Source organism: Delphinapterus leucas, chromosome 2 (genome assembly GCF_059928025.1).
Source record: "Delphinapterus leucas isolate spDelLeu-1000000601 "Yukka" chromosome 2, BTC_Dleu_Yukka2, whole genome shotgun sequence".
In the NCBI taxonomy this organism is placed as follows: Eukaryota; Metazoa; Chordata; class Mammalia; order Artiodactyla; family Monodontidae; genus Delphinapterus; species Delphinapterus leucas.
In genome coordinates this window covers 34,817,231-34,835,085 of record NC_143130.1, presented here as the reverse complement: position 1 = coordinate 34,835,085, position 17,855 = coordinate 34,817,231, and the positions used below count along the sequence as shown (strand labels likewise).

General features: G+C 43.3%; 1 protein-coding gene across 2 annotated transcripts; it reads right to left on the bottom strand.

The window, feature by feature from the left end:
* Nucleotides 1-1,455: 1,455 nt before the first annotated feature.
* Nucleotides 1,456-17,549, bottom strand: MPHOSPH10 (M-phase phosphoprotein 10). Of its 2 annotated transcripts, none has more exons than XM_022554552.3 (11): nt 17,392-17,549; nt 14,856-15,531; nt 14,160-14,314; nt 13,462-13,633; nt 11,236-11,377; nt 10,310-10,377; nt 8,742-8,879; nt 6,148-6,258; nt 3,293-3,400; nt 2,051-2,281; nt 1,456-1,690 (listed from the first exon to the last, which is right to left on the bottom strand). In XM_022554552.3, exons 1-11 carry the CDS (start codon nt 17,478-17,480, stop codon nt 1,541-1,543), a joined length of 2,040 nt encoding a protein of 679 aa, XP_022410260.2. In that variant the 5' UTR covers nt 17,481-17,549; the 3' UTR covers nt 1,456-1,540. The 2 variants fall into 2 exon arrangements, with proteins under 2 accessions (XP_022410260.2, XP_089762799.1); XM_089906673.1 differs by having other exon boundaries at nt 17,430-17,517.
* Nucleotides 17,550-17,855: the final 306 nt, after the last annotated feature.

Sequence of the window (17,855 nt, the reverse complement as noted above, 5' to 3'; positions counted from 1 at the left end):
AAAAATAATAATCAAGGGAAAGAGAACTAAGCTAGCTATGAGTGGGGACTGGAAAACTGTTTTTTGTTTTGTTTTGTTTAAATATTTATTTATTTATATGGCTGCGTCAGGTCTTAGTTGTGGCACGCGGGATCTTCGGCTGCACCATGTGGGATCTAGTTCCCTGACCGGGATCAAACCCGGGTCCCCTGTAGGGAGCGCGGAGTCTTAGCCACTGGACCACCAGGGAAGTCCCCAAACTGTTATTAGGAAGAAAATAGCAACTCCTAGGGCCACTCCAATCACCACTAAAAATCCTGACACTTTCACTAAGGCTAGAGGGAGACCAGGTGGTTACTCCAACTGTTTTGTTTAGAAGACAAAGGCACAGGAGGGGAGAGAACTGTGTCCTGAATAAGACCTGAAACAAATGACAGCTCAGTACTGACTGGGGCACCCTGAGGGGCCAGCCTCTTTGTCAGCAGGACCGCAGATCACAAACCTCCAGGCTCCTGATGACTGTGACTGTCCCTTCGCTATTGCTTCAGCTTCAGCTTTGTTCTCATCCTCTACCCACATAAGGCTTAAGGCATTTCTACCAAAAGCATAATGTGAGGGCTTCCCTGGAGGTGCAGTGGTTGAGAACCCGCCTGCCAGTGCAGGGGACACGGGTTTGATCCCTGGTCCGGGAAGATCCCACATGCCGCGGAGCAACTAAGCCCGTGCGCCACAACTACTGAGCCTGCACTCTAGAGCCCATAAGCCACAACTACTGAGCCCATGTGCCACAACTACTGAAGCCTGTGAGCCTAGAGCCCGTGCTCCACAACAAGAGAAGCCACAATGAGAAGCCTGTGCACCGCAACAAAGAGTAGCCCCCGCTCACGACAACCAGAGAAAAAGCCTGTGCGCAGCAACAAAGACCCAACGCAGCCAGAAACAATAAATAAAATAAAATAATAAAATAAATTTTAAAAAAAAGCATAATATGAGACCCTATCAGACAAAAGGTGGTCTTCCCTGGGTGGGAGATTGAGACAGGGAGCACCCGGTGGTCGTGGAAGGCTCCAAGGACCTCCAGTCTGTCCTCCCAGCAAGCTCACCTCCTCTCACGGCCGAATCACCCCCATCCTCCTGCATCTGACGGGGACAAGACTCCCCGGCCTCCGCGAGCCTCTGCTCACATGACATGAGATCACTTCCTAAGGGGAAGAATGTAAGGCACACGCATGGAAATCCCACTGTCCTGTGAAAGGATGACAGGGCAGTGGGAGAAGAAAATCAAGGCCTCTTGAAGACACGTGAGGACCTCTGCTGTGGACAGCTGGCTGTGATGGGGTTCCCAGCATGCAGGCCCGCCCCCTCACCGGCTGGGCCTGGGGTGGGCACACCGTGGGGAGGGTCTGGGAAGAGAGGTCCCGCCACATACCTAGATGAAGGCTTGCTCTTCTCAAACATCTGCCATCCATGCAAAGAAAAGTTCTCAAAAATTTTATTACAAAACAGAACAATGACAGAATATAAGCTTACATGTTACTATTTACATTATATGCAAAATCTATTACAGTTTTAATTTATGAACAGAAATATACTGTTTTTTCTCCTTTTTCTTCTCTGTTCTCTTTGCATCATTTATTTGCATTTTTACTTGATCTTGTAATTTAGAAAAGAATGCTTGTGATGATTTTAAGGCTTTGTCTTTACCTTCATCCTGCAATTAAAAAAATACAAGTTCACGTTGTAAGATGTGCTTAAAGATGAAAAAAACCAAATGATTAGAACAGGGCATCAAAGTATAAATATGAAAAAGAACTAGACAAGATTACGAAAACTTACATCAGTTAGTGCAGAGATATTATATACATTTTACGCTGCAACAATGGTCTCACAATGTCAGGTGACCGTGAGGACCCTGCATTAGAAACCCGGCCAGTCCCCATGGCCTCTCCCGTCCCCTCCCCTTCGTAGGTGGGCAGCGGTGGCTGGCTCGGTTACTCCGCCACCCGGATCACCTAAAGCTTGCCATCCGCTCCCCCTTCCCCCTCCAGCAGCTTTCCTGCCCCATCCTCACCTTTAACAGTGAAGCTTTGCCTGTCTTGGTTAGCTGTTTTAACTTCTCGGAAGCTACTGCTTTGGTGTATTTCCCTGCTCGGTCTGGGTTGCTCTTTTCAAGAAGTCTTCTCCGCTTTTCTTTCTCCTTTATTTTCAAATGCTTTTGATATTTCTTTTTCCTCCTTTCTCGTTTCTTGTCTGTAGCTGTTTTCTCAGCAGCTGTTTTTGTATCTCCAGCTTTATTTTTCTCCTATTGAAAAACAACCACAAACACACTCATTAATCTAAACTAACAACTCAGGAAATTAGAAGAGAAGCAACTCTATGGAATGTGGCTGATGGGCTGTACACCGATGGCCAAGTGAGAAGCAGAGCATCCCTGCCTACACTCTGAAGGGCTCTGGTCACTCAGCTCTCTAAGACCCAGGATGCACTCTCTGACGGCGACAGTTCAGTCCTAACACTCCTTCACAAAGGCAGCCTGGAGAGCAGGGGTGTCAGGCTGTCCCTCCTGGAGAAGCATGGAGACCCCAGCCGGGGCTGCAGTCACCTGCCCGCAGCAGCCCAGCTCTGAGCTGCTGGCAGCCATGCGGGGCTGACGGCAGGAAACCTAGCTGGTGAGGGTCCATTTCCTCCCTTTTCTCTTCTGCTGCCAGCCCAGCCTAGCAGAGGTGGCAGAGGCTCTGAAGGGGTGAGTGTGGGTGGAGCAAAGCAAATGAGCACAAAAAAGGAGGGCCGTGCTGCCAGGCGCCAGGAGGCCGAGGCCCCGGCAGAAGCCACCATCACTGTGCAAGGCGAGAGCTCCCATGCTCACAAGGCAGGGACAGCCTGCATGTGGTATGTCCAACTCCTCCCAAGATCCAAATGCTATTACTGATAAGCATTACACGGATACAACACAAAGGGGGAAATGCTGATTAATATCAAAGGGCTGCTAGATACATGCACTTTGTTTTAAACCTAACACCTAAGCTAACAACCTCAAACTTCTAATATTCAAACTGAATTACAACAACATACTGATGTTGGATATTTACAATTAGCTTTTACAATATTTCTCAATCTGTATCTCACAATAATACCTGATTACAGAAGACTTGTATTTGAATATTCTATATTATTAATGTGATTATACTTGGAAACTGCTGAGCTATGTGAGAATAAAGACTACAAGCTCAAGGAAAACGAGCTTAAATGGAGATCTGACTAGAAGCGACCAACTTATAGACAGAGATTTAAAGCTTCAAAACTGGCTTTTCACCTTGACTTCCTCTGGGGCCAGGAGGGCTGCATCGCTGACACTCACTGGGGCGACCTCCTCCATGGTGACGGCTGGCAGATTCGACACAACTTTAATCTCTGGAACAGGCTAGAAAAGAGACAACACACTTAACAGGAAGTCAGAAGTGGTCCTCACATAAAATATTTAAATTGTGAACCTACTGAAGTATATAATACATACAATACTTCATGGAGATTATTTCTATACTTTTTCAGGACCTGTCTGCCATATTCAAACACACGTTCTTTCATCTGTTAGTAAATCATTTCCACCTGCCATGTAGGTGTATATTCTCAAACAATCCTATCCACCGTTTAACAGAATCTCTTGGTGTCTGTAAGTGTTATCTTGCCTTTGGGTATAGGAAAAAAGCTCACTATAAGAAATACATGGAAAACGCTGCAAGGAAAGGTGCTTATTGGAACAACATGTTCCAGCAACTAAAAACAGATGTTATAAAGAGAAATATGAAATGATACTAAGTTGTTTTGGAAAATGAAGACAATACTGAAATAAACACAACCTACAAATTATAAAAACAGGAGGAAAGAATGCAACACTAACTGAAGGGCCATTTGTTTGTCCTTTAGTTTTTTTTTTTATTCTTGAAAGAACTGCCCAAGGGATTCAGAAATTACAATGGTTGCATCCCACTCACGGGAGTAAAAGGGTGATGGTCATGGAAGACTTACACTACTGCTCTGTACACTAGTCCTGCCCATCTTGACGCAGGGACAACGGGGTCCGCAGTGGAGTAAAGGATGAAGTGGGAAAGAGTAGGTGTCCTGAGCGAACACGAGACTGAGCCCCGGGAGACAGGGTTCTGTCCCAAAGCACAGTGCTGTCCACCTCACAAGCTCATTTCCTATCACAGTCCTGCCCACGTTCCAGTTGACTAGGCAGATATGCACCCCAGGATCCTTCATAAGGAACAAAAACAAGCCCTGAAGACAACAGGGTCCTGGACTCTAAATAAGAGAAGAATGTCAGAGTGTGAAAGAAATCATCTCTTCCCCTGGACCACTGTTCATTTATTTATTAGGAGCACTGTATTCCATTCTACAATTTAAAGAGAAATATAGAGAAAATGGAGACAAGCCCGAAAATGACAGAAACTGATGCCTGGTGAACAGTCACGCAGATGACTTGTGAAACACCAACCTGAATACGAAAAGAGCAGTATCAAGGGGAAGCTAGACCAGAAACGACATTTCTGACAAGGAAAAAATAAGAAAGGCTTTTATACTGTGGCCCAAGATTCCAAGGGATGTCTGAGGACTTCCCCATAGCCGGCTCCAGGCTGGTGTGACAAACACAGCCGCAAAAAAAAAAACCACAACTGTGGGCTTCCCTGGTGGCGCAGTGGTTGAGAGTCCACCTGCCGATGCAGGGGGCGCAGGTTAGTGCCCCGGTCCGGGAAGATCCCACATGCCGTGGAGCGGCTGGGCCCGTGAGCCATGGCCGTTGAGCCTGCGCATCCAGAGCCTGTGCTCCGCAACGGGAGAGGCCACAACGGTGAGAGGCCCGCGTACCGGAAAAAAAAAAAAACAAAAAAAAACCCACACAACTGTGGGGCTTGAAGACGAGTAGTGAGCAATGAATCATCCACCAATGAGTGCACCTGTGCCATGGGGCTATGAGGGAGAAGGGCAGAGACAGACGCGGGAAGAGGAGGTGTCAAACCTGAGACCCTACAGATGGAAGAGCCCGGAGGGAAGGAAGGAGACCAGGGTGGCCGGGGAGCAAACCACGGGGACCAGAGGGATGGGAAGGAGTCACGTCCCGCGGGGCCTTGTAAGCAGGGAAGGGATCGCATTCTCCACATGAGTAAGACCTTTCCACAGCAGGACCTGCTGGCCGAGAAGGTGGAGACATCCCTCTCCTCTCTTCACCTGCTCACTATACACGGTCAGACCAAGCACTCTGAGACTCTCAAGATGGGCCCCACCACCAAAAACGTACCATCAGGTAAAGGACACCAAGATTAAACAAAAACAAAGAAGCAGGTGATGACCAAATACTCCCACAGGAAAAGTTACCTGACCATCAAAGGATCGGAAAGGACCTCGGAGGTTACCACCTCCTCTGTACAGACAGAACGTTAGGCAATTTGCCTACATCACGAAGCCACGGAGGGGCAGACAGACTCGGGTCTGACTCTGGACTAGCCCTTGATGCTCGACATCCCACTTCCAGACGACACAAGTGACCCCCGGGGGCACCAGGCGAGCAAGTACCAGGAGGCTGGTGCAGCATGCTCTGCAGGCTCACAGAAGTCGGTGAGCAGGAGGGGGCTGCGGAGCAGATGGGCGCTGAGCTGTCCGGGCGGGAGTCGCAGAGGCAGAGGGGGAACAGCATGCAGTGGGGAGAGCAAGGGCCCAGGAGTTAGGGCTCCTCCCACCCCGAAGCCTTGCTGTCCTCAGCTGCAAAGCGGAAGGAGTAGTATCTGCCTCAGGTTCTGTGGGTTAAGAGTCAGTGGACATGACGGACCTAATCTGACAGGTGGCAGGTGCTCAATAAACACCAGGTACAGACACCACACACGCTCCCAAGACCATCACACAAGCAACCAGGGACCAGACAAGGAAGAAGGGTGGGAACTGAGGAGACCCTGTGGCTAAGGTCAAGGGTCTGGCAGGGACCAGCAGGGCGGAGCCAGAACTGTCATGCGACCAGACACGAGCCTTCCTCATGGGAGGCCCTGCCTGTAATTTATGGGGAATTCCTGCAGGTTTGTATCCTGAAACCAAATAAAGCACGCGTCTCACAAAAGCTCAAAGAGGAATTACAATCACATCTGCTCTGTCTGTTCACTGAGATGTGAACACACTTACCGGCTTAGGGATGAAATGGAAGTTGGAGAGGGCATCCAATTTTAAGAAGAGGGAATCCATCATCTTCTGAATTTCTACGTGCTCTGGATTTTCCTCCTCTGCTGTTTTTTGCTTAGGAAATAAGTTCAACATTATCAGACTAAGCAGCGTCACAGGCATCACAGGACAAAACACTCAAGGCCGATAAGGGTATCACCAGTTTCTCATCACCAGGCTTCAGCTTCAAAGAAACATTCCAAGGCAAGATCGAAGTCACCAACACCAGGGCGGCGCTAGCACCCACCCAAGAAGAAACATGACGTGCACTTGAGAAGCTGTCGCAACTATACCACTAAGATTTAGAATGTACAATTTAGTTCCCTTGATGTTTACTTCTGTCAGTAACTAAACTACTCCCACTAGGATGGCTATTTAAAAAGAAACAAAACAGAAAATAAAAAGTATCGGCCAGGTTGTGGAAGGACCGGAACCCTTAGGCAGTGTTGGTGGGAACGTAAGATGGTGCAGGCACAGTGGAAACGAGTCTGGCAGTGCCTCCAAAAGTTAAACAGAGAATCACCAAAGGAGCAGCAATTCCACTTTTAGGTATATGCCCAAGGGAATTAAAGCAGGTACTCAAACAAGTACATGGACACACATGTCCATAGCTGCATTATTCACGAAAGGCAGAAACAGCCCAAATGCTCATCAACCGGTGACTGGATCAGTAAATCGTGGTACACACACAACAGAATACTATTCAGCTATAAAAAAGGGGACAAATTACAGACACGTCACAATCCTGAAACATTAAGCTAAATAAAAGGCATCAGACACAAAAGGTCACAGGTTGTATGACTCCATTTACATGAAATATCTAGAGTAAGTAAATCCACAGAGAATGAATGCAGATTGGTGGCTGTCAGGGGAGGGGTGACGAAAATGTTTTTGAATTAGATACAGGTAGTGGTTGCACGACACCATGAATGCCCCTGAACTGCTCTCTTTAAAATGGTTAATTTGTTATGTGAATCTCAACTCAATTAAAAACAAGAAACAAAGCAAAAAACAAAACTAAGGAGTTAATGAAGATTTTGTAAAATTATCCAAATATTCATTTGGATTGCAGGGACAAACGTATATGTAATTTGTTAAACATTTTTCTGATTAAATCACATTGGAAAAAATTGACAGCAGTTTTCATTCCACTAAGAAAAGGTAAATTTCACACTTCTCTTTCCCCATGCCCCAAATGCTATTCTAAGAGGCCAAAAGTTTTTGTTTGGTTACTTATTGATGAACCCATGAAAAACCACTATCACCACTACCACTCATCACTGGGAAGCAACTGGCTCTTTACCCTGGTTGCCCTAATGCCAGAGACACACCCAGGTCTGTGTGTCCAGTGTCTGTCAGTGCCCCCTTCCAGCCATGTCCAAGCACATACTACTGCTTTTTACTCCTTAAACTTAACACGTTTTAAAATCCTAACCACGTCCTTTGCCCTCATCCCAGGTTATATCTGTGAAACAATGCATCTGACATCCAGCATCTTGCTGACACACACAGATCTAAGGGTTAAGGTTCATTCACATGCTGTTTGTCAGCACTCTGCTTATTCCCTCCAGGACAGCTGCCAAACTTCAGGAAATTCAGATCATCCTTCCCTGCCAGACTAACTCTTAATGGAATGAATGAGGCTAGGATTAGCCTAAATTGAGTCCACACTCAAAAACTTGTGAACTGGCTGCTGATGTCCAAGACAGAAATAAAATTAACATTTAAAGACCTGATACGAGCTACATAATTTCATTTTTACCTCTCATGGTTACCAAATACTTTCTGTATTTACTGAATCTCCTCATAGTAGCTGGATTTTCACTAAGCATTGACTGAGGTTGTACACATCTCCCTTCAACTACCACCTTGGGTGGCAAGGCAGCTGGGAAAAATTTTAATTCAAATCCTTCCAGTTCTTCAGCTTCACAGTGGCATTAGGGCCCTATCTGCTGTTGCTGCCTAAGTGGCATTAATTAACAAAATCTGGATGGAATCTTAAATGCTCTTGCAGGATAAAAATGCCACTTCATCCCCAGGCACATACTGACCACATTCCAAGCAAATCAAATGTGAAGGAATAATTCAATTTGTTATATTGGGAATACAACATTTTTGGAAATATGACTTTGTCCTATTTAACTAAAAGTATTTTTTTAACACTCTAAGTAAAAAGAAACAACCACCAAAAACTCACCAGACCTAAATACATGAAGGAATTCACAAATAATCTTATAAAATTTATCAACAACTTCTAAAGTACAAATGAGAAATGGTTTTTAAATTGTAGCATAATTGCTGGAAAGTTAATAATTAGCTGTGAAAGTATCAGGTGACCAATGAGTAACTGCAAAACAAATCCCCTCTGCCCCTGGCACTCAGTGGGAACACTGCAGCCCCTCTATTCCTAGCATGCTCTGTCTCATACTAAACAAGGTGATCCCAAAGTTCAAGACTTCGGTATTTCACACATTTCGACGAGCAGGTAGAACATGCAGAGGTGGTTCTCCACCTCTCCTCCCTGAATGACAACGGCTTCGCCTTACCAGTGTCCTTACCTGGTTGAGTTTGATGTACTCCTGTTCATAAATTTCAGCAAGGCTCAACTTACTCTTCTCATGGTCCAGTGTTAAACGCTTTTTATACTCATATGCATCCTCTTTAGGTTTTTCTTTACGTACAACATCATCCCAAGCCTAAAATATGAAAGACACACAGAACACAAATTGACAGATAAAATCTGTAACTTCTTTCTAGGCTCCCTTAAGAATCTTCCTCTGGAGGGACTTCCCTGGTGGTGCAGTGGTTAAGAATCCGCCTGCCAGGACACAGGTTTGACCCCGGTCAGGGAAGATCCCACATGCTGCGGATCAACTAAGCCCATGTGCCACAACTACTGAGCCCACACTCTAGAGCCCGCAAGCCACAACTACTGAGCCCATGTGCCCAAACTACTGAAGCCCGCGGGCTTAGAGCCTGTGCTCCACAACAAGAGAGGCCACCGCAATGAAGAGTAGCCCCAGCTGGCCGCAACTAGAGAAAACCGGCGTGCAGCAACGAAGACCCAACACAGCCAAAAATAAATAAATAAATAATACAATAAAATAAATAATAAAAAAAAGAATCCGCCTGCCAATGCAGGGGACATGGGTTCGATCCCTGGTCTGGGAAGAACCCACATGCCACAGAGCAACTAAGCCCGTGCGCCACAAGTACTGAAGCCCGCACGCCTAGAGCCTGTGCTCCGCAACAAGAGAAGCCACCACAGTGAGAAGCCCGTGCGCTGCAACAAAGACCCAACGCAGCCAAAAATAAATTAATTAATTAAAAAAAAAAAAAAGAATCCTCCGCTGGAATATTATCTTTCCAGAGTAAGCAAAACCAAACTGCAGCAAAAAGGAAGTCATTTTCACCATTTGAAATGACTACTCAAGTCACAGTAAGTATTATGCAGAAAGGGCATCACTCAAGTACCCTTTTTTGTTTTAAATACGTCTCTCTCCTGGTTACCAACTTGAACTCCACAATTCCTCATCGTGGTTTGCTCAACAGTTAAGACAAAAGTTTGCTTCATTTCAACTTTAAAGATTTTCTGCATACAGTACCCATCCTTCAAACCCTTCCTATTTTAAACAAACAAACACATGTTATAAAGCCATCTCGGGACTTCCCTCGTGGTCCAGTTGTTAAGACTCCTCGCTCCCAATGCAGGGGGCCCGGGTTCGATCCCTGTTTCGGGAACTAGATCCTGCATGCCACAACTAAGACCCAATGCAGCCAAATAAATAAATAAATAGTAAAAAAAAAAAAAAAGCCATCTCTTGGTGCACGTGTCATGTACCCAAGTTTTACTCTAAGTTTACAAAATAAGATCAAGTTTTAAACAGAAACTCTTTGGTCACCCCATTCTCCTCAGGCACGACACCTGTCTTTGTTGTGTGACGGCAGTGCCTCACACAACAAAGGGCAAGGACACTTCTGGTGTAGACTTAGGGCTTTTAAATGAAGAACTGATAGAACAAATATTCTATGAAAATAACGTGTTATTCCTACTCCCAAAATATTCTTACATATTTCTAAACATTTCAGTGAATTCTGAATTAAGTTAAATTTCATTCTTACTGACCTGATCTTTTATCCTCTGCTTAATGATATCTTCTAGTTGAACAGTGGTTTCCTCTGTGATCACAGGTGCTAAAGGAAACAGGACATGTACTCATTAGGTATATAGAAACTAAGCAGTGGTTCGAAAAGGGTGGTTCTTGAACCGCAGCATCACCCCCATCTGGGAACGTGTTAGAAATGCGAATTCTTGGGCCCACCCCACACCTCCTAAATCAGAAAGTGAGGAAGAAAAACGGATACCTCTGTGTGTTTTAATTAGCCTTTCTGATGCTCCCTGCAATTTGAGAACCACAAAACTACAAAATACATACGGTAGCAAATGCTAACACTTTTAACCCATGCACCTGGGGACTTGCCCCCTCTTTTCCATTCTCTAGCACTAAATAAAATAGAAATTCATTTTGACTTAACGGGCACAAGAAAGAATTCAATGAGGTAATCAGGGTTCTGGCTGGAATCACAATTTTATCACTGGACAATGACAGCAGGCACTGTAAGCAGATCACTAGCAGGAATGATTATGGGCTATACATTAGGCATCGCTAGGATATTAGTAATTCTTGGGTGGATTAATGGTATTGTGGCTGTACAGGGGAATGTCTTAGTTCTTAGAAAAAAATAAAAGTACTCAGGACTAAAGTGTCATGATATTGGCTACTTACTTTCAAATGACTCGGGAAAAAAAGTGCACACACCCAGTCACACACATAAATGGGGGGAGAAAGCCAAATATAGCCAAAACTTAACAACTGTTGAATCCAGCTGAATGGCATACATATGTCCACTGTACTATTTTTTCAACGTTTCTATATGTTTACAAGTTTTAAAATAAAAAGTTTGGGGAAAAGAAATATTACTCCAAATCTATGAGAACCATAGAAAAGGCACAGACACGAACAGTTGCAGGAGCCCGGTGGCCACACGCACCCATACGGATGGCGTGGTCAAAGTGCAAGGTCTCTTCTAGGAGGCTGTTCTCAGGCCGCTTCTGTGCTGTCACTTCCCCTTGAAGTTGCCAAGGTTTCTTTTCCAACAACTGTTTTTCCAAAGATGCAATTTTTTCATTCATCTAAGAGACAAAAAAAGTTACTACGTGTTTAGGGAAGAAAACTAGACTTACAGTTGAGTAAAAGCAACTAATATTTTTAATAGTGGGAGAGCAAGAAATGTACTGTTCCTGAACACAATTCTGTTTTGTCCTTGCCATCTTTTAATGATGCCAGTAGTGACCTCCTATTCCCGTCCCCTGAGGTGGGATGAGGAGAGGTGGATGACCTCTTTCCCCCACTGATTTGGAATGCCGTGTTTATAATTTACTTACTTCTCCCAGCAGCATTTGGGTATATTTCTGGGCTCTGTTCTAGTCAAACGACCTATTTATTCACAAGCCACTATCAATTTTAATTATTAGAGCATTCCAAGACTAAGTAATTTTTTATTAGAACATCAATATTTGATGGCGCCTGACCCTCCTGACTCCACACCCACAATCCAAATTATGTCTTACTTCTGAAAAGGCGGCATCTATAATGACTTCACAGTGTATAAAATGCCAGCCTTTTCAGATACCTTATTGAATTATTTTTCCTAATAGCTTTTCAATTCATCTGCTTGGTTTTTCTAGTGTTCTCTGCAAATATCAATGCTTTCACTTCCGTTTTTCTCACCTCTTATCATTTTCTTTTGTAGCTGTCCTGGCTAAATAACACTTCTACAAGAACCTTAAGTTACAGTGGAAATAGTAATAGTGGTAGTGGGAATAGTCTTATTCTTGATTTTAAAGGGATGTTTCTAGAATTCTACCATTAAGCATGATGGCACCTTTTGGCTAGATGTGTTTGTATTTCACTAGAAGTTAAAAGAAAAATTAGGAATGGATATTGAATTTTATTAAATGTCATTTTTGACATATACGGAGGTGACCATATGGCTTTTCTCCTTAACCTATTATAACAAGTATTAAATTAATAGACTTCCTAATCCTGAATCAAGAGGATGAGGCCCACTTGCTTGTGGTAGCATTATTCTTTCATTGAGCTATTTTGGATTTTTGCATCAATATTCATAAGCGAGACTGTGTGTGTTTTAATGTTACCTTTGTCAGGTTTGGGTATTCATGTTACAGTAGCTTCACAAGAAAAGTTTGGAAGTTTTACTATTTATATGTAGGAACTGATCAAACAGCACTGAATTATCTACTTCTTGATGGTTTGATATAATTCCCCAGTAAAACTAAACCTGCTTCTCTTTTTTTTTTTGCAGGGGTGTGGGCAGGGAAGGACACTAACTCAAGAACAAAGTTCATATTTTCTTTCAATTTTTTTTTTCTTAAGACTTTTTCTTCTGGGAACAATCTGACAATCATGTATTTAACTCAGATTCTCTTTTTATCTTGGCTGCACCATGCAGCATGTGGGATCTTAGTTCCCCAACCAGGGATCAAACCCGCAACCCCTGCAGTGGAACTGTGGAGTCTTAACTGCTGGACTACCACGGAAGTCCCCCCCAGATTCTCTTTTTAAAATGATTCTTTTGATATCCTTGGTATCTTTGGTTATTTGCCTAGTCTCACTTCGAACTGTGTGATCTAATTTTAAGATAGTTAAATGATAAAAGCCAAATATTTGGAGCCAGGCTATACCTATTATTTTCAAATAACATTTTGTTCATCTGAAATTGTCACAAGGAAATAATTTTTATCGACTTTGGAAGATGTGTTTGAGATGGTATTAGTTAAAATTCTGGCTACCTGGCAACTCGCAGAAGCCATCTGAGATAGGCAGTATCCTTAAGAGCAGGTGAAACAGTTACCAGGAGAGGCTCACAGGACAGCTAGTTAGGAAAAACATGCCCCAGGTATAAAGACAGCACGGAGAAAGAAAACAAACAAGTTTTACAGATGGGCCCCAGATTGAAAGCCACAGCTTGGGAAATGCAGCATTGATTTTTGCAAATTAGTTGCTTCCCACATGGTTATCTCTATACAGGGTGCTACAGAAAGCGGCTGCAAGATTTTGTTTTTTTTTTAAGGACAGTTAAGTGTTCCACCAAAAAAACACAAAAAACAAAACAGGGTAGATTAGTTAGTAGTCTGTGATTTCCACAGTCATGTCAAGCATATGAAAAAAATCCCTTAAAATTCCTAATTATTACCTTTTCCTGTCTTATTTCAAAAGAGGATTTGACTTCATCAGAGTCTTTCTGTACATTTAAGACATTTGTATCTTCAGTTTCCTCATCATCTGGCAAAGCAAAGGTCACTCTTTTCAAGGTTTCTTTGTGTTGTTTACTGTCTCCACTTTCTTCAAGGTCATTATCTTCATTCCTGTAAGACCAAAACACTTATGAAAGGAAACACACCACTTTCTGTTAGAAAAACAAAAAGAAACAAACTTAGTAATTAAAGTTCTTCTTTTGTAGACTTAGTGCAATTAAATATTCAGAACTTCTATAGTCATTCAGTTACTAAGGAACAGAAGGAATTACTTAGGTGAAACAGAACAAAGTGTCCAATATATAGAAAACAAATTTTTCATCAATCTATAATACAAACTTATCTCACCAAAGTAACAACAGGGTATTTTTACTGACAGAAAAAAACAAATCAGAGCTCCTGGTAAGAAGGGTTTGCGTGCTAGTGCCAGTGACGCTTAACTGCACTAGATCATATCTGACGTCCCTTCAAATTTGGAGACTTTCCTCTGGCTATCCTGAGGTTCTCTGATCTTAGAGAATCTACTCTCTGATCTTAGAGAATCCCAATTCTTAGGACAATCACAGCTGACAACCAGGAGTACACAAATAGGATGGGGTACCTCCAGCTTACAGTGTAAAGGATTCAAAATACTCACATCTCAGAAAAGCTTTCTTCTCCTTCTTCAGCAATTTCTTCCTCTTCACTTGAAACCAGTTCATCACCATCATCGTGGACACTTGCTATGTCTTCATCACTTTCAACTGGATCAAAGAAATCTTTGTATTTCAGGTTTCTGGAACTTTTACCTGACTAAAACATAAATACTTAAATCAAGGATAGAAAAATACATTAAATCATGCATAAATGTGTATGCATACTGTACAGGGGAAATTGGCAACTAAAAACACTACCATAAACCGTAAGAACTATTAGACCACAACAAACTGAATGGCAGTATAGACTGATTTATGACTGATTAGATAGAGCACGATATTCTTCTCTCTAAATCTTCTAACTACAATTATTTCCAAAATATCCCTGCCTAAATAAAGTATACAAATGCCTTCCTTTCACTCTTATTTCTAGTGTTTGATGAAAATCCATGTTTGAGGGAAAATTCTGAATCTCTCTAACATGTGTGACTGTGGTTCTGAAGCTACAAAACAAGTGTTCTGTGATAAGGAAACAATGGCTTTGGTTTAATTTTTCCAGTCTTTTTTTTTCAACTGATCTAAATATTTCACTTAAGCCCTGGTGAGTTTTGAAGTATTTTAAACCTCTTCCGGAGAAACAGAACCCCATCTAATTTGAGGAGGCAGAAAGAATGCTCTGTCCTCTCCCAAAACTTTACCTTAAGATCCTGACTTCCAAACACTCCGTCTTCATCGGAATCGACATCTTCAAAAAAATCAATATCCTCCTCCTCTTCATCATCTTTTTGCTCCTCTTCCTTTTCTATGTTTTCTAAAAAGCTCTCCATTTCAGAGAGTTTGAAGAATTTGTCATCTACTATGGACTTTTCTGCTGGTCTCCTAGGCACTTTGTTTTGCACCTTGCTCTGCTGTTCCAATTTGCTGATATCAAAGTCAAGATCAGAGTCCTCATCACTGAAATCTGCGCTTTTCCTCAGATCCAATTTGCTTGAGTTTATAGCTCTCTCATCCTCTTCAGGATCATCACCACTCAGGTCTGACACTTTCTCTTCCTCCTCTTCCAAATCTTGTTCTAGGTCCTCCTCGCCACCGGCCTCCATCTCTGAGGCATCCTCTTCACACTCCTGCACCTCATTCTCTGAGAGAAGACTCATGTCTTCATCTTTAATGGCTTCACTAACTGCATTCTGGAAGTACTGTAAAATTGGTTCATTCTGCAATTCCAGTTGTTGCCAAATCTGCTCATCATCAAAATTATTTATCATCAGTCTTTGTAAAGGACTGCCACGTTTCCTGTCATTCTCTAGTATTTTATTAAAGTCATAAAGTACTTTTGTTAAAGAAGTAAACTTTGATGCCAGTTCATCTTGAATGCTATTAAGGGGACAGGGAGGAGTTAAATTAGATTTATAATTATAGGTAACAATTTCACAGCACTCAGAATTTTATAAAAAGCCCAACTCTTGGGCAAAATCAAATTTTAAAAAAACTGAAGTATGGCTGATTTACAATATTATATTAGTTTCAGTGATTCAGTATTTTTACTGATTATACTCCATTAAAAGTTATTTCAAGATAATGGCCAAGACAATTCCATTGCTATACAATATATTCTTGTTGCTTATCTATTTTATGCATAGTAGTTGGTATTTCTTAATCCCACACCCCTAACTTGCTCCCCCGCACAACTGGTAACTACCATTTTGTTTTCTATATCTGTGAGTCTGTTTCTGTTCTGCTATATAAATTCATTTGTATTACTTTTTAGATCCCACATGTAAGTGATAACACACAGTATTTGTCTTCCTCTGTCTGTCTGACTGACTTCACCAAGCATAATATTCTCTAGGTCCATGCAGGTTGCTGCACATGAAATGTCAATTTTAAGTATGTATAGATTCTGGCCCCCAACAGTGTATTATCTTGCCAAAGAACCACATTAGTATATAAAAGGTGTCAACCAAGTATCTGTGAATCTGCTATCTGGATTTTAGACAGGGAAACCGTGACAGATCTATTTGCCTAAAGACAGAGAGTGAATCTTAACCTTAAATTCTCAACTCTGCTAGATTACAGGCCACTCCATTCAGTCAGCCCATAGTCAACACTTGCTTTGGTAAGAGGGGTCAGAGAATACCTCTCTGAGGATGTGACATCTGAGATGATACCTATTTATAAGGAGACAGTCTTACAAAGCTGTGAAAACATGTACTCCAGGCAGAAGAAACAGCAAGAACAAATTTCCTAAGACAGAAACGCACTAGTTGAGTTTGAGGAGCAGAAAAATGATTTAAATGTATGCTTTGGAAAGAAGGCCTTCAAGGAAAAGGAATGAAATTAGCGTGATCAGGTGGCTGATGCAGGCATCCGGGCAAAGGATGCAGAACTGTGCTGGGATTACAGCTGTGAATACGGTGAGAAATAATCAAATTCAGGATAGTATAGTTTGGAGAACTAACTGATAGGATTTGCTAATAACTGGATGTAGAATTGAGAAAAAGGAAGACATCAAGGAAGTAGCTTAGTTTCGTGTCTGAAGGACTGGAAAGACAGAGGTGCTGCTCACTGTGATAGGGAAGGCAGGTGGTGAGCATGGGGAAAGGATCTCAGGGAGGGCAGAGGACAGGGAGCAAACAGAACCAACAGTTCATTTTGGATATACTAAATCTGCGATGCTTAGAGTGTATGGCTGTAGTTTCTGTGAGCCTCAAGGTGGGGTTTCAAATATAAATCTGAGAGCCATAATTTCCTAGATCTTTTCACAGTCTTTGAACAAAATACCACGAGCTCGTGCTGGGAAGGGAGACGAAAGACAGCTTTAACTCTCGAGAAGCACAAGTCGTGGGGTAGATAGATAAGCGACAAGTTAATACTTTCAATTAAGTCTGATGAGTAAGTAAGCACTGGGTGCTCTGGGAGCACATGGAAAAAAAAGCAATCCACCCGGTGCGTCTGGCGGGGGCGGGGGGCGGTGCGGCAACTGAGGCCTCGAAACAGTAATAACCCAGTTTGTTTGACTTCAACAGCACACGACTGGGAGGAGATCCACACTACACAGCTCTTAACCATCTAAAAAAGTGTGATAGGCTAGGGGAGCGTAAACTACCTGAAATCTGCGGAAAAGAGAGCTCCCCTTCCCTTTGCCTTCCCCCCACTCTGGAACTTGCCGGGGGTCCGCAGCCCGCGCCCATGCGAGTCCTGAGCTGCACCAGAGCCCGGGCTCCGAGCACTTACGTGAGGAAGCATTCCGGGCGGTCGGTGGCTTTACTGACCTCCCTCAGGCACCGCTCCAAGGTCCGCCGACGCCACACCCGCGGGGCCATGGCTGACTGCCGCTCCGAACACAGCGCCGCATGCACAGGAGGAGAGCCGCCCGGAAACCACGCCACAAAGACGCGCCCCGCCCAACTACAGCCGCTAGCCGAAGGTTCCGCGGCAAACAGGTTCCGGATCCACCCCCAGCCACAGCCAATGGCAGCCCGAGAACTTTCACCAACGGGTACAGGGGGGGGCCCAAGGGGGCGGGGCAGGAAACCGAAAATCGCCATTGGTCAGCTCGATGAACTTTCTCCAAACTTTTTGTTTTGTATTTCTCAGGGGCCCATAGGAGGTGTCGCGTCCTCCTTTTAAGTTTCTGCTTTAGATGCACTCGGTGACTTCAATACGTTATGTAGTAAAAGAGAGGACCCGCTCCCAAC

Bases quoted from the DNA above. Each gene is read 5' to 3' on its own strand.
- MPHOSPH10 (XM_022554552.3), bottom strand. From the start codon at position 17,480: ATGGCCCCGCGGGTGTGGCGTCGGCGGACCTTGGAGCGGTGCCTGAGG. The intron at 11,378-13,461 runs GTAATAATTAGG...TTTGTCTCTTAG, and splicing joins TTGAAATAAGACAGGAAAAG to ATGAATGAAAAAATTGCATC. The intron at 6,259-8,741 runs GTAAGGACACTG...TTATTTCCTAAG, and splicing joins AGTACATCAAACTCAACCAG to CAAAAAACAGCAGAGGAGGA.